This window comes from Xenopus laevis, chromosome 9_10L, assembly GCF_017654675.1.
Source record: "Xenopus laevis strain J_2021 chromosome 9_10L, Xenopus_laevis_v10.1, whole genome shotgun sequence".
NCBI classification, from domain to species: Eukaryota; Metazoa; Chordata; class Amphibia; order Anura; family Pipidae; genus Xenopus; species Xenopus laevis.
In genome coordinates this window covers 419,395-437,195 of record NC_054387.1, presented here as the reverse complement: position 1 = coordinate 437,195, position 17,801 = coordinate 419,395, and the positions used below count along the sequence as shown (strand labels likewise).

General features: G+C 41.8%; 1 protein-coding gene across 1 annotated transcript; it reads right to left on the bottom strand.

Annotated features, from left to right (window-relative positions):
* Window positions 1-1,107: 1,107 nt before the first annotated feature.
* On the bottom strand, window positions 1,108-15,884 carry cavin1.L (caveolae associated protein 1 L homeolog). Its single transcript, NM_001087107.1, is given in 2 exon segments — window positions 1,108-2,651; window positions 15,292-15,884. Coding segments are annotated over 2 exon segments (1,149 nt in total). The 5' UTR covers window positions 15,730-15,884; the 3' UTR covers window positions 1,108-1,940.
* Window positions 15,885-17,801: the final 1,917 nt, after the last annotated feature.

Sequence of the window (17,801 nt, the reverse complement as noted above, 5' to 3'; positions counted from 1 at the left end):
GAATGAGCTTCTATCTTAATGTGCTGATACAATGGATTGGATCTTCTGGCTGTCTATGTAGGGCATGTCATCTTCCTATGATTGATACAGTAATTTAATACTAATTCTCATGTGTCTCTAAATGAAAACAAAATGAGAGAAAGATCAGCTCACATTTGCAATTCCTCTACTACAACCCCCAGCGTATTACTTTGACCTTTGTTGAGTTGAAGCTGATGAACCATAGACTGAAGATCGCTGACTTACATGACTTATTATTCCATCACTTATTTCTGGAGTTCTAATAAGTCACCAATGGCATTGCATAAATGTCCCCTGTTTCTTCTATATAACTATATCACAGTGCAGAATATAGAGTATAACTCAAGGATGAAGAACATGGCAGTGGAATCTGTACACTAATTGTCTTAATGAAGGAGAAGAGTTAGAGCAGGGATCCCCAACCTTTTGTACCCGTGAGCAACATTGAGAAGTTAAAGGAATTGAGGAGCAACACTAGCATGAAAAATGTTTTTGGGGTGCCAAATAAGTGCTGTGATCGGCCATTTGTAGCCCCATGTGGATTGTAAACCTACATTGAGACTCTGTTTGGCAGTGCACCTGGTTTTTAGACAACCAAAACTTGCCTCCAAGCCTCAAATTCAAAAATAATCTCCTGCTTTGAGACCACTGGGAGCAACATCCAAGGGGTTGGAGAGCCACATGTTACTCACGAGCTACTGGTTGGGGATCACTGAGTTAGAGGATGGCAGTTCCCATTAGGAGAGGTTTATCTTACAGGGTGACACTTTGATAATGAAACATTTACATCTTTACCTGGACAGATGATTATCTGACAGTTGTTTCATTAAGCTTTACTTTCAGCAACATATACAAAGCACTCCAACAAGACTTCATTCAGAGCACGGCCAATTGCTAATCACCACTAGATCGTCAATATGAGGCCATTGCTTTCTCCATTAACAGTCCTACCTCCACTCATTCCCTACATTAAACACCTTAGCCACATACCTTAACTTATAACTTGTAGAACATGCCACAACTTGCAAATCATTTGTCATTCTTGTCCCTAAATAACTGCACTCCTATCAAACCGCCAGTCTTTGTTCTTCTATTTTTATTATAAGTTGATTGGTGAAGAGTAGGATTATATATTTGGCAGTGATGAACAATAAAAAGACAAGTAAAGCCCAAAACAAGCAGCCATGGAGTTGGTAGGATAGAAGAGTTCTGCACAACCCAAAGTTGCATTTATGGTGAGACTATGAGCCTTTATCTTGCCCCTCTCCCTACTGCTGTTATTATCATGGCTCTACAGCTGCAACTACAGGGGCTTCCATTCTCTATACTTAGTAATACAAACTCTTCCAATTCATTTAGAGAAATGTGATTTCAACCCATTGAGCTGTAATGAAGTCTGTAACTCACTGTTATGGGGGATATGGAGAAAAGAGCAATGGGACTGTTTGGGACCTGGGGGTGTCTGTTGTTCCTGTCAGCAGACCCCATGCATGACAATGCTATGTAATGATCAGTCACAGCTCAACAGTGAGGTCCTGATTATTGGCTTGGCCAAACAATATTATTTTAGCAGTGCTACTCTGCTTGTGTCCTGGGTTGTTGTCTGTCTCCCTCTCATCTGAATAGGCCACTATATGACCTCTCTTTTATGCACCATTGAGCAGAGAGACACTTCATAGTCACTTTAAGAAAGAAGCAAAGTAGCTGCACAGTGGATATATGTGTGACCCCACCATGTAATGCGAGGGACATCATTATATACATGGATTGGGGGTGTTCTATATATTTTTTTGTTTGTTTTTTAAGAGCTGAAAAAGTTTAGAGGAAAGATACGTGTGAATATGAAAAGAAAGTTGGTTTGCAAGGTGAAAAAAAGGTTATAAACAGAGTTGTCCACTTAGAAGGAGGATGGTGACCACTTAGTCGCTGTCACTTCTTTCAGCCAGAACAGAATCAGGGTCCTCTGTGATTTGCAGCAGAGAGTGGGGATCGGGGCTCTCGCCTCTCAACAGCTCAGCTCCTTCCCCTTCTTCCTCTTCATCCTCCCCTCCAACCTCCACCATCTCCGTGGCTTGCACTTCAACCTCCCCTTCTCGGATCTTCTTCACATAGAAGGTAAAGGGGGGCACTTTGTAGACGGCGGTTTTAGAACGGGCATAAACAACATGGTCAGGTGTGAAGGACTTTTTGAACTTGTCCTTAGAGGTCTTCATCTTCTCCTTTCTTTCTGATGTTACAATCTTAGTTCCCAACTTGTTCATCCTCTTCTCAAGATTGTGTCTGGTTTTTTCCAGGTTTTGCCTGGTCTTTTCCAGGTTTTCTTTGGTCTTCACTTTGGTTTTTTCCATTTTTTCTTTGGTCTTCACTTTGGTTTTTTCCATTTTTTCTTTGGAAAATGCTTTCTTTATGTCATCCACACGACGCATTCCACTCTTCTTGATGCGCTCAGCCCTTGACTCCTCAATGATCTCTTCTACCTCCACCTCCTCATCAGACGATAACTGGATTTTGTCCTCATCCTCCTCCTCTGCCTTGTTCTCATTTTGCTGACCTTCTTCAGCGACGTCTTGCTTTTCAGTGTCCTTTAGATTTTTGCTGATGCTCAACTTGGAGGGCAATTTAACGTCATCCTGGAGGGCGAAAAATGGTAATTGTTAGACAAAATACAAATACTTTACTCCTATACTTGTAGAGCAATAACAGCTCATGTCTTTAAGAGCCACAGCCATGCACTTGTTATACTGGATGGTTAATATATACGGAAGAGTTACAGTGCCCTCAACACCTAAAATTGGTCATGGAAGCAGTTAGATGACTGGTCAGTTGCTTTCAACCAAATTAGCTGGTGGTCTGTACCAAAACAAGGTGACACTCTTTTTGTGGGAGAACATGTGCATTTCCATTTCACAACCAACTTGCTTCCCAACAATTTCTATGACTGTTGGTATATTGACCTTATGCAATCCAAATGCTAAAGTTCCACTATGACGGCATGGCACCGTGCAGCTTACAGTAAAGAGATTGTATTAGTTGACAAGACCATGTCATGTTCTCCTTGAAGTTTTGGGAGGTGCATAGTAAGATGTCACTAATGACCATATGTATAAGGGTAATTGTGATATACATAGACCTCAACATAAAACATATAAAATGTGCACTAGACCTGCCTGTGGAGCCCATCATCAGCATCCAACGAGGGAAGGTCCATTCCTGGGTTTCTATTAGAAGCTAACTGTCTCTGAACGCTCCTTACTCACAACACCCTCTGTTTGTCCATCACTTCAAACTGTAGCCGCAGTTACCCAATTTATTGCTTTGCTCAGCTGCCAGCCAGAGGGATTGTTTTCCATCCGCGCAGTATTTTCCATTTCTCACTCCTGTGCCAGAATCCTCCATAAACACAGAAACGTTTTGCTTTCTCCCAAACCCAAACCAATGTCACTCTGCTGAATTGGAGACAGTCATTGTGTTCAGCTGGGAGCAGGCTTGGTGAAAACACTAACATTACAAATGTGAAACCAATTAATTCCAATGGGATCACCCAAATCTCCTTGGAATTCCAATAACACCGAGGCAGATTCATTGGCATGTTCAGAAGTCTGTAATGTATTTTGGACAGTCAGACGGGCAAAGACTACTATATAAACACCCAGTGCAACTCTAGGACATTCTACTCTACAATCTCCTTGTTATGAAGCTGAGCTGAAGGCTTGTATCTGTGACCTTGTTATAAGTAATTCAACAAATCCATTGTCCCCCTGCACTGCTGGCAGTTTTGTTTTGGCTGCATGGCAGTTTATGGATATGATCAACCATGGATTGTGTCCTTGATTCAGCTCAGAACAGCTGCAGTATAGGGTTAATTGCTACTCTACATTCTACAACACACTCCTCCATATAGTGACCTCTCCTCCTGATCAGTTAATATTAGGCCTTTCTCTATACAACACTAACACCAGAAATGCTCTTTAGAAAGGGGCCCATCAGTACAGCCCAAAGTGTCAATTAAGCTGTCTATGCCTGGTTTATATTATCTCTTTGTGGTACATATATATATATATATATATATATATTGGGCAACACAGTACCAGATGCCACAGAGCTGACAGTTTATACAATACAATTGGGACAGAATGGTGCTTATGAATTAAATGCAAGTAACTGTTACCAAAAACACTGCGTGTTGGGGTGATATGTGCTCATGTGGGCCAAACGCTAAAGTTCCCATTAATTATAAGATGGGAAATGTAGTTGAACTACAGCTGGAGAGCTACAGGTTAGGAGGTTGTGGGAAGACTGTGCAGCCATAGCAAGTGGCAGTTTGGTGATGACAGATTTCAAGGGCCAAGAGGGGACAATGAGCTGAGGCAGTTGTTCATATTTGTCACTGAGACCCAGGGGCCCGGCCGTTATGTTGCTGGGGACAAAACTGAATGCAGGTTTGAGGGCCACACTCGGCTGTTTCATGCCTCTCAATGCATTACTTACATACAAGAAGACTAGAGCAACCACATTGAATTTAATCTGTGAACCCTTGTGTATAACATACATGCAGATTATTATACAGGTATGGGACCTGTTATCCAGAATGCTCGGGACCTGGGGGTTTCCCAGATAACAGATCATTCTGTAATTTGGATCTTCATACCTTAAGTCTACTAGAAAATCATATAAACATGAAATAAAGCCAATAGGCTGGTTTTGCCTCCAATAAGGATGAATTATATCTTAGTTGGGATCAAGTACAAGCGACTGTTTTATTATTACAGAGAAAATGGAAATCATTTTTAAAGATTTGGATTATTTGATTATAATGGAGTCTATGGGAAACAGCTGTTCTGTAATTCAGAGCTTTCTGGATAATGGGTTTCTGGGTTAAAGGATCCCATACCTGTACAACCTTGATAAAAATCTGTGATGCTAAAGCAAAAGTTGCCAATAAATGAAAGACCCAGAGAGTAATGTCATTAATGAGGGAAGAGTATCAGATAGATTCAAGGGGGGGGGGGCCATGAATGGAAGTGACCCCCAAGTATAATGTGGGGTCCCAGACCATCAGCAAGAGGAGGAAACAACACACAAGGGTAATGGAGCAGACACTCATACACATAAACTGCAAGGCATGGTGGGAAATAAAGTAGTGGGGTCACTCATCATCCTCAATATCAGTTTAAATCATTTATTCAGATAGCGGCAACGCTGACTCTGGGTCATGTCCAAGGTCTTTTTCATTTCAGACCCCTTATCCTGAAGCCTTTGATTGGCCTGAGCTCATAACAAGTTTATATTATATATATATATATTATATACATAAAAACGTCTTGTTTGTAAGAGGATCTCTCCTGTCTTTACATGGACACCCCAAAGAGTTAATAAGTCATCAGTTCTAAATGTCGGGGGGCCAGATACGAAACCACTGCAATAGCAGCTCCTTTTGTCAATCAACGTGTAATATTATTATTATTATTATTATTATTATTACGTTTATGCTCATTTCAACAGCTTTTTAAAAGCCAATTGAGCATATCGGTAGTTTGTCCATCACTACCAGCGACTATAAACGTCTCACAGAACATTAACATCAATTTACTTCTCGTCAAGTGCTTATTCCAAACAACAAACACTTTCAAGTGCTTTATAATATTATTATATATCTGAGGGTAAATAATTCCTGCGCGGTGCTAGTGGTTCAGCATCACACTGGGGGTCCACTGGGGCCGCTGCCTCGGGGGGCCCCAGACACAAAGCGCCCTCTGGCCCCCACACCTACCTTCATTGTTTTTCAGCCGCCCCGGGGGCCAGGGAGGGAGGTGAGGTGCTGCTCCCACACAAGGACTGGGTCTGGGCTAGTGGGGCCCACAATAGGCAGGGCCCCCCAGGTTTTATCCCAGTGTCCCACCGGTCCAGTCTGACACTGTAGTGGTTTCATGCAGGGCCAGTGTTTGGGTCTATAAAGTACAGTTGCAAAGTTGCTTAGAATTGGCCCTTTAATAAGAGAAGCAGCTTTGGCTGCCCAAAAGTTCTGTAACTTTGAGCCAACTGTACAAGTTGAATTGCACATTGGGGCTCTTACCATAAGAGAAACATGACTGTATATCAATGTCTGAGCATCAGTGCCGCTCCAGACTGACATTAAGGGGGTTATTTACTAAACTCCGGTCTGCCTTTTTGGGGCATTTAAAGCCCAAATGACAGCAAATGGCCGAATCCAAAAATCCACCATCGGAGACCTGCCAGGGTTGTGTATAAGTCAATGGCAGATGTACCTATCCGATTTTAAAGTTGCTGTGATCTGCGCTGGAATTAGGCAAAAATGTTTTGGGCAAAAATCTGAAAATCTCAGGTTTTTCGGGAAAAAACCTGAAAAAATCAAGGGATTCGGAAAAAAATAATTCAGGGTTTTGCATAATTTTATTGAGTTTTTTACCCGAACCAATTAAATTGAGCTTTTTTAATAATAATTTAGGTCAAATCGGGTTTGGTCTGGGGTTTTTTATTCAAGAGAAGAGATACATTTGGATTTTAGTAAATGACCCTGTTACAATAGGCCTGTGAAGTACACAAACAGCCCCCCGTAGCGAGTGTCTATGGTCGATTGTGGAATTCTGTTTCTGAGAATAAATCCCAGTGAAATGAACAAATTGCCATTGAGCTGCTGTTTTGTCCAGTTATCGCTCGGTGCCCAGCAACATCCACAACACACGATCTGTTTTTGCAATTAGGATTTAAATAAGAGAACAATGGGGAGAGCTGGGGAGGGAGCCGGCCACGAAAACATTGAGGCCAAATAGTTGTGGGACAAATTACTGATATTAATAACTGAGATTCACAACAACAGATTTCCCTGCAGAGGAGGAAAAGGCACAATGAAGCCACAGGCAGCGACGGCTGTTACTTTAATAATAATAATAATAATAACTGTAAATAACTGTTGTGTTTGTAGAAGTGACACAAATAAGTTCTCACGTCCCACATCTCTCATCAGTATCAGACAAACAGCCGCCATTAATGGATCAGTGGGAGAGACTCCAGGGTGAGGGGAAGGCAAATTAAGCATTTTCTTATGTTTAGCCCCAATCTGCCTTCAGCCACAATGTGCCCAGCCCCAGCCAGTCCTAATAATAATAATAATAATGATTCATTTCCAAATGAATAACATATGGATTGCTGCACTGGGGCATTACTATAAATGAGGCCATGAAAGAGCTGCTGACATGGGAATGAAATGGACAAATCCTGCAACGGGACTTTCTACTTGAGTCTTTTTGCACCTTCAGCTACAATGTAAAGGGAGCCGTATTGCTCTTAAAGGAGAAGGAAAGGTTAAAAGTAAGTGAGTTTTATCAGAAAGATCTATATAAATACACCAGTAACCCCTCAAAGTAATGCTGCTCTGAGTCCTCAGCACATTTCTTTCCTTCTATTGTGTACTCATGGGCTTCTGTTTTCAGCTTAAACCTCCAGGGCTAGGGCTTGAGCATGCTCAGTTTGCTCCTCTCCCTCCTGCTGTAATCTGAGTCCAGAGCTATGAGTGAGCAGGGAGAGACTCAGGCAGGAAGTGATGTCACACCAAGCTAATATGGCAGCTGCTATCCTAAACAAACATAGAGCTTCTAGAGATGTTTACTCAGGTATGGTAAAACATTCTAGAGAATAAATATAGCATTCTAGCTTGCACTATTGCAGCTAATCTATTGGCAATAAAATGCCTCAGTAGCTTTCCTTCTCCTTTAAAGCAACCATACAGTCGCAATTGTTTCCTGCACACTTTGATTTTAGGAATTGTGTCTATGATATCGGTATATTGTTGGGGGGCAAGGGGTTGATGGACAGACGGGACTATCACTGGGGTGTTACCACAATCAGTCCAAGCTCTGTCTGACTCACTGGATTCCATTCCTTCCACAGTAACTGTTGTCATAACACTTTTCTACAAATGTAAACTGTCTCATAACAAACCTCTCTCTCTCTCTCTCTCTCTCTCTGCTGCACTCTCATCTGAGGGGAGCACCTTCCATACCAGTTCTTTTTATTCCACAAATGCACAAATGTACAACTTTCTATATTGTATGACATTGTATCATGCATTTATATAATCTATTCTTAATCCCTTCCCAGCTTCAAAGCCCACCCAAATACATTTAAATTCATAAATCTCAATATTGGCCTGTGACTGCTCATGGAATCCACAGTTGTGATGCTCCTGGTACCCAGGTATAAAATACATCTCATACACATGCTCTGATGGTGATATACTTACTAAATAAACACAACTTGCCTTCTGTATTGCAACTCCCAACACCTCTTTGCTGGGAGTTGCAATCCAACCAAAGCTGGCTTCTGTATTCATTTGTGCACACACATTAGCATGGATACAGGACACACGTTGGCTTAATGATTGTCTGCAGATTTGGGTGGGTCCCCAGAGGTGCCCTAAGGACAGGGGTGTGTTCAGCTTCCCGGGGGCCCCTGTGTCAGTGAATAAAAGATGAACAGGCAGATGGTGGTGTAGCCCTGGGAGAGCAGCTAATGGGCAGTTCCCGTAGGCTGGAGAAACGCTGGGATGTTGCGAGTCTGGAACATGAATCACACAGCTAAATATGGATTGGAGCTCCTGCCTAGAGAAAGGCAATTTAGTGTCTGCTTACAGCCCCCAGTGTGGGGTATAACAGGGGCCCACTCCCCTATATCCTCATAGAGCCCATTCTAGTGCCCAGGAGACAATGGGGCTCATTTATCAACACTGGGCAAATTTGCCCATGGGCAGTTACCTAAAGCAACCTATCAGTGATCAGCTTTTTAAAGCCAGCTGCAAGTAGAACAATGAAAGCAGCAATTTGATTGGTTGCCATGGGTTACAGCCCATGGGCAAATTTGCCCAGTGTTGATAAATGACCCCCATATCTCTTACATCTTTCTTACACATAAGCAGTAAACAGAGGTTATTGGAATCTGCAGCAAATGCTTTTTAGTGACCTCAAACCTTAGGAAATGATCTATTGAGTACATACACTGAAAATGACTTACCACTCTCTTGTCCCCCTACATCAATGGACACCCCAACAACCACAGGGTCTGCTTTCCCTATTGGAACCTGCTAGTAATAATAATACAACTACTGCTGTTATAAGACTACTACTGCTAGTAATAATAATACAGCTACTGCTAGTTATAATACTACTACTACTAGTTATAATACTACTACTGCTAGTTATAATACTATTACTGCTAGTAATAATAATAGCACTACTGCCAGTAATAATAACTACATTCTCTTACTAAAAACAAATGCTCCTCTAACAACACACAGGGCTTAAGCCAAATGCAGCCAGAGAATGAGCCCCTTACCCCGCGGGCCCACGAGAGACCCCTGAGAAACTAGAGCCAACTGGGGATTCTTCCAGTGTTCTAGTGAATCAGTCTGACAATGCCCATGTTTTGCACAGTTACAGGTTTGTGAGCTCCACAATAGAGCAGAAAGACCCCAATGCTATACAATACTACTGCCATTTAGCCCTAGACACAAGTGTTGACACTCAACCCCAACCCCACCTAATATACAAAAGTATTGTTTATTACGTAAGGAAACCCCCTACAAAGAAAATGCACCCACACCAAGTAAAAATACCAGACGATCAAGAAAGGGTGAAGAATTAACAAAAAGTGCAAAATGCTTCATATTTTAAAAAAAAAAAGTAAAAATGTTTTTATTATTTCACTTGCAAGAAAATCATTGACGAATTGTTTGATACAGAGAGCGAATGAGCAAGAGATTCCCCAATATAAGAAAAAGCTTTGCCTGCAGTTTGCCTGAAATTATCATTTATAAATAAATTATAAGAAAGTTCAGCTAAAGGGACAGATCTCCCCCTTTATGAAATGTCTTTGTGAAATCAGATACAGAACGTTTCTTTTTTGCTGTTACTTGCCCTTTCGTTGGTAAGCAAGGAGTGATTGCCATAGGGTTGTTTCTAAAACTCTGCCAAGTAGCGTTTACTCCCCCGCGTATGAAATTCTTGTTCCTCTGCACGGTACAAATGTCTGTCCAGTCAATAAACTTCACTCATTTCTGCCATATGATACCCTTGCCCTTTAATCTCCATTCACTGGTTGGCTTACTGGTCCCAACACTGTCCAGCCTGCAGGGATGTCACAATACAGTGGGGCTCATTCACTGGCACAAATTGGCCCTCATTGAGTAACACAAAGCGACCAATCAGCAATGAGCTTTATTCTGTTCAGTGGGGCTCATTCAATAACTGACAAATTTGCCCCCTTTGAGTAACACAAAGCGACCAATCAGAAATGATCTTTATTCTGTTCAGTGGGGCTCATTCATTAACACTGACAAATTTACCCTCAGAGAGTTACACATAGTGACCAATCAGCAGTGAGCTTTATTCTGTACAGAGAGGCTCATTCACTAACACTGACAAATTTGCCCCCTTTGAGTAACACATAGCAACCAATCAGCAATTAGCTTTATTCTGTACAGTGCAGATACAATAATAAAACTAATTCACAACCTCAATTTTGCAAGAGTGGGCCCTGACTGTCAGATTCTCTAATTGCGTGACTTTTTGTCACAAAACAAGGTTAAAAAAATTTCCCCTTCCCACCCCTAATGCAAATTAGGGTTCGGTTCGGTATTTGGCCGAATCCTTTGTGAAGGATTCGGGGGTTCGGCCGAATCCAAAATAGTGGATTCGGTGCAACCCTACTGAAAATATAAATCAGCACGGAGCAAATGTGAGCAAATAAGCGAATGCCGTTCCAAAATCAGAAACAAGTTGAATCGTATGTGGGAGCTGTGGGTAAGGGCAGCATTGTCTAAGATGGAATTGAATGCCAGGTATGTGCTCTCTTCTTCTTCTTCTTCTTCTTCTTTACACACGTCTCTAACAAGGACCCTTTGTTTTCTGCAACAATTGAGATTTGAAACCTTATAGTTCCTGGGATATGAACACCCTTTATAATAACCAGTTATGTTTCCTGAGAGACAAGGGCCTAAGGACATTCTAGCTCTGTCTCACATTCCCATTTTCTCTTATATAACATCCATTTGAAATGATTTGCCTTCCTCTTCTTCTGACTTCTTCTAATGCAATAAAATATTGCTCTGACACAATTGTATTGTTACGTTGCTACGGTAATTTGGACCCTAGCAACCAGATAGCTGCTGAAATTGCAATTACCAAGTCAGCAGCTAAGACTTATATCCCACCAAGTGATTTCTGAGATTTTATAGCCACAAAGTAGCAGCAACAATACATGAGGGAATTGTCTCCAATGACTTCCCATTGTGGACCCAGTGTCACCTGAAAGTCATTATCACCAAAAAATGTGCAGCCACAAAATACTGACCCCCCCCCACAAACACACACACACACACAAACACACACAAACACACACACACAAACACACACACTGCTGAGACTATTCCCGGCTTTAGTTAGAAAAATAAAATTCCAAATATGGCAAAAATGATTCTTGGGTCAACATCGCACTATGACTTCAATGAGAAACATTTGGAATATTCTGCTCAACAGTTTAACAGACTGAACTTTATTGCTCATGATGGAGTCTCCCTTCCTTCAGTTTCAGGGCGATGTCCATTATTGCCCCTGGGGTAAAAAGTCATGAGATAACCTGGGGCTTACGACCTCAATTACACTGGAATGCTGTGAAAAAGATACAGTGTAAAGGGTAAATTTGCATTGGAAAATTGCACTTTCACCATTTGTCCTGTTTGTAAATGAGCCTTATTGTATCTTACACCCGATTCATTTTTAGGAAAACAAACCAATCTGACCTATCTCCACTAATAAGTCATTTTTCATTTAATTTATAGATTTCCTCCAATTTCTTCTCTAGATATCAGAGCCTAAAAACTCAGTTTGATATTGAAGTTGTGCCGTGGCTGTTCCACGAATGTGAGTTGGAAAATCGACTTATCTCCATTTTATTTACCCAGATAAATGGGCTCTGGTGCTAACTAACCTATCCGGGTTGACATCATGTAAATGTTGTAGAACCAGAGAAGCAAAATGTAAAAAGGAATAGGACAATGGGACAGTAAATTCCTTCCCGCCAACAAGGTGGCCATAGACACACAGATCCTATTGATTCGTACAATTTTCGGATCGTGTGTGGCGTGTGCTGACATCTTTCGTCTGGCGGAGATTGGTTGTTTGGTTGATCGGTCAGGTTTGATTTTGACCCGACCGATCCCGCCGGAGCCCACGGCACATCGTAATCGGATCATTCGGCCATACGGCTGAACAATCAGATTACCCCTGATATAGTCATGTTTGTTACGGGCATATCGGGGAAAGATCCGCTCGTTAATAAGGAACAGACAGCGTGGGTGTGCGGGATTGGCTGGACACAGTCGTAAAGTCATTTGCAAGAAGGGACAAAAAGGTAGCCACACACAGGCAGATTTAAACTGTCGATTAGGCCACTTCAGATCAAATTGGCATCTTATCTACCTGTTTATGAGCCCTCATCAACAGATATCCAGCTGAAAATGGGCCACACATATCTATTGAACAGGTGAGGATGAGGACTGCATTGACACGTTGTGGGACACGTTGATGTGGTCCTCTCATAATGGCCAGCACTGGCCTCCGTTATCAACCAATTGCTGGCCAAAAGGCAAGGGCCACATCATTGGGAAATGTGTTCAGGTGTATGGCCACCATGAGAGCTCATTTATGAATGCAAGTGCAGTGCGCAAAGTGCAATTTCATTCCCAATGTCATTGAGGCTGAGCACACTTTGCACACAGTTCACACATTGTACCTAAAATTGTGTCAGTGGGGAAGGTGTCACTTCTGGCATTAAACGTGACCTTCCACTTGAACAGAGCGAAACGTTTCCACGTTATAGGAACCTCTCAACACCTCTTCAGCAGTTACATTGGTTATTTATTCTGCATAATATATAATGATCCCATACCCAAAGCCACCAATCACAGGGCTCCATACTATTAAGTTAATGGGACTCTCCCCCCCCAAGGGACCCCAATTATTAACCCACTGGGCCCCTGGGAGGATAACTCTGCCAACAAGTACAATGGGGCCCCAATGGAAAAAGGGGCGATGCACACATGACTATGCCTCTGACACACCCAGAAATGCCATTATACTGACAAAAATCCACTGGCACTCCTTCTGCTCTCCCATAACCCTCCATCAATACAATCTACAAATTGTGTTTTATGTCTGACTGCAGTCCGCCCATGATGTTAGTGTTTATACTCAGTATCATGGCACAATTGTAATAGCTGAGCTGCAAGTGTTGTATGATCTATTTAGAAGCCAGAGCAATAATAACATGGATGATGTATGAGGTCTCAGGCAGGACCTTGACTTCTTTTAACATGAGCAAGTGTTAGTAAGTGGCGCGTGACCCCCTGAGACCCCCGTGACTGAGTGGGGGCAGAATGTGCAACTGATATTACCAGAAGCCTCAGCAAAGCTGCTCCTGCCACACCCTGATATGTACTGGGGAAGACTGAAGGGACGTATCCAAGAGAAGAAGCACAGGGCATATTCTATAGAATATATTAATAGAATACACTTATTATTCTTATCACTTATTTATAAAGCACCTCCATATTCTGTATCACTGTAACATAGTAAGTCAGGTTGATAAAAGACACACGTCCATCAAGTTCAACCTTTTATGTGTGCAAAGATGTATCCATCAACATACAAACAATCCCAGCTTTTTTTCTAAATAATAATAATAATAATGGCCAACTTTTCCTCTTATTTGTCCTGAAACTGTGGAGGCACAGAGCCAAATGCACCGCTCACATCATCTCCAGAGCAGTGATAGGGTTTGTAACCCTCCTGGTAATGGCTGATATAAAACATGTATGTAAGCTATTCCATCATATGAACCTTCTCCCCACATATTAGCTTTTCCACTGTAGCACCGTGGGCCTCATCAGCAGCAAGTCCTGGTATTATTTCATCCCTGGAATCCCCAATAGTTACACCAATGAAAGACGAGCACAAACGGAGTCTGGTCCTGACTCTCCAATGCCTGGAAGCCCCTGTAAACTTCACTTTGGATTCTACCATATTCTGCTTCATAACAGAGAACAGTAGGGAATGTTCCTATTTGTGTAGTGGGATATAAGCTGTACTGAAAGCTTACTAACAAGTATCATATGATCATGTTCATGTTGTACAACAGGCCAGCTCTGAAGCTTCATAGTTAAAGGTTAACCTAACCCTGTTATAAAAATATTTCCTTTAATGCAGAAGATGTTTTTCCATTCTATTTAACAAACGATGGCTCATTAACAATTGTAGGGACAAGTGGAAGGCACTAAAAGAGGTGCAGAATTTGCTTTTTAAAATGCCACACCCAATGCCCCCTAAATTGCCCAGGGGTAAGTACATGGGTCCCTTTGACCTGGTGCCATTTAGTTCTTTTCTTGCAGTTTTTTTTTTATGAGTTTCTCTATCTAACATTTTTTTCCAAACAAAAGCAAGACACTCCTGCTGTGAGTTTTCACCTCCTTTAATTGGCTGGTTCCCAGTCTATAAGAATGGTTGGTTGAGGAAGCACGCTATTAATTGATTGATATCTCAGACACTGGAAGAAATAAATATGATAAACCTTCCACTGACGGTTCCCAGTTAAGAAGGCATTGCATTGCCATTTTATACCCATTTGGTATTTGAAGCAATTCCCTTTGCTCTACCATTTTTGACTTGAAATATCAAATGATCAACAGGAATGCTACACTAGTAGTGCTCCCAGCATGCTGAGCATCAACAGGTACCACACAAGAACTTTTAATGTAAAGATGTCTCTAAAGACCATCAACCATTGCAAATCTAATAAGATAAAGCTTTTTTTATTTAATGTAGTCAGATTGGTGTGCGCGGGAGCATGACCTTCTACTCTAACCCTCTATAAATCCTGAATGGCAGATATGATGTTCGCTATCTATGAACATTCCTAAGTGCCAGGCATAGCCTCCTGGAGATATCAATCATCACTTGCTGACAGTTGCAGTTCAGAAAGAGCATTCATAGAGTCATCCCATTCTGACCAGAATGAAAATGTTTCATTGTGAAAACTAGTAGTAAAAATAGTACAAAATGTGCGACTAAAAATGTGTGCAGTCCACTGATGTGCCTCTTATGGATGTAAGGTGTCAGTTAGAGGAGTCATGGATCACATGCACAAGAGTTATAGGTGGGACAGGTGAAGAAGACCTACCTGTGCCACCACTAGTAATCTTACCTGGTAAATCATGACTTTGAAGTTTCTGCGTCTCAGAAGCTCAGACTCATTGGCCTCCAACTTTTTGATTTGTGTTGCCTGTTTCTCCAGGTTCTGTCTCACCGTCTTCACATTGACGCTCACCTTCCTCACCTTCTCCAGCATCTTACTGGCTGTGTTGCTGGTGGTAGCGTGGGATTTGCTTAGCTTGGAAAGTTCTCCTTGGATGCTGCCAACCACATTTTCCATCTCCTGTTGCCTCTCTTCCAACTGGGTCTGAGTGAGCTGAATCTGGTCCACTGCACCTATAATCTTGTCAAGAAGGCTTAGCACCATTACCCCATTGATCTGGTCTGCCTTGATGGGTTCACTGGCTTCGATGGGTTCATCTGTTATCTCCTCCGGAGGGGTCTCCGGGGTGGTGGGTTGCTCGATAATATGTAGGGCCGTGTCCGCCATGTTGTTAGACTTTTAGTAGGGCTTCTGCCTTGCTTCTATTCAAGCTGTAAATGTAGAAGGGAGAAAAACAAGTGGTGAGGGATCCAGCAGACACTTTGATAATTCTAGTTACTGGGATCCTGGCCAGAAATAGTTGAGCATGGGATATGTGTGTGTGACAGAGAGGGAGAGACTCTGTGCAACAAAATTGTGCTCTGCATAACTGTACTAGAAGGGCTGGACCTAAGGGAGGGGGGCACAAATATTCCCTGGATCCCTGTCATTGGTTAACTCCACCCTGGCTATATTGGAGAAGTTTGGAGCTAACCCCACCTCTCCCTCCTCTCTGACATGATTAAAATAGTTATAAGGGAGGTGACTTCTCCCCTTGCATGCAAGCACAGGCTGTGGAATGTACCAGCCTTCAGCTCAGAAAGGGGATCCCGTTAACCCAAAAAACACACAAATAAGGCTGATACGTCCACAAGATGCATGCACTGATTTCACCTTAATGCTTAAACACAACCACCCACAGTTTTTTGTTTTTTTATAAATTCTTTATTTACGTGTTTTGCAAAATATAAAAAGTACAATGGCATGAGATTCCTGCAATAAAGAATTCAAGCATAACATACAGTGTTTGAACATATGGTATCCCAATACAAAGATTATTAAAAGACACCAGCAGGTTATATATCTCGTAGGCGTACTTTGTGAGTAAGAAACCATTAAACAAAAAACAGAAAAACAAACTATGTTGGGCACATCTACAATCCAGCAGATAGTAGCAAAATGGTGGGTGGAGGAGTAAGCACAGAAAGGATAGGGTGGGAAGTACTATACATTAACTGAGTATCGTGATCATATATCAATGAAATATCAATTGGATATCAGGGGTCTCAGGGAAGCTATGAGCTTACAGTGGCCGTATCAAGAAGTAAGGGTCCGGTATTCCTGCGATTCAGTAAACTGGAGCCAATAGAACCATTTCTGCATCAGGCTTTCTTGGTATTGCGGATTACTCGTCCACCCACAGTTTTTATCTCCGTTATGGGACAGACAATTGTTTTCCAAAAGCAACAGGGGTCGATGCAAAATTAAATAAATATCCCTTTATTTGGTGCCAATTCTTTCTTTTTATTGTTATGAATAGGAGCAAACACATTTACAGACCTTTGCTCCACTTTCAGCCCCCTCTGTAATAAAAGGACCCGCAGTCCATATTTACATGAATAAATTGTGTTTTATTTAATGCATATCTAAAGTTTCGGCCCTCCTTAGGGCCTTTCTCACATATATATATCACGTTTCGGCTAGAGTGCTAGCTGAAACGTTAGTTGTTTTTTTGATCCAATAAACACTTGAAGATTTATTTTAAGACCTGTGAGTGCAAGCTTCATCCGTTGCTATATCTCTACTTATTGGACTTTTTGCACCCAGGCAAAATCGACCATGTGACGAGCTGTGCTGGCTATATATATATATACCGTATATACTGGCACACATACTTTGGGCGCTTTGGGCCATGTATTTGATGCCATGTGTAAGTAGTACCAATGAGCCTTATTTGTTGTTAAGATTAATGATGGGGAAACAGTTCCCATTTGGATAATAATTATTACAGTGGAGTTTTGTTTTGTGTGTACATTGTGTGTTTGTGTGTCTGTGCCCAAGTCACTGTGTGTGGCACAACTGTAGTACCCCACTGTTTCCTACGCTGCGTGGGCACAACTGTACATTCCAGCAATACATTTACACTCAAGTACAATACTCTTAGAAATGTCACATTTAGACATTGTATCTCTACAGCAGGAGTCCCCAACAGTTTTTACCCATGATCCACATTCAAATGTAAAAAGAGTTGGAGAGCAACACAAGCATGAAAAAGTCTGTTGGGGTGCCCAGTAAGGGCTGTGATTGGCTATTTAGGTAGCTCTTATGTGGACTGGCAGTTTACAAGAGGCTCTACTTGGCACTATACTTACTTTTTATGCAATTAAAACTTGCTTTCAAGCCTTGAATTCAAAAATAAGCTCCTGCTTTGAGGACCCTGAGAGCAACATCCAAGGGGTTGGAGAACAACATGTTGCTCA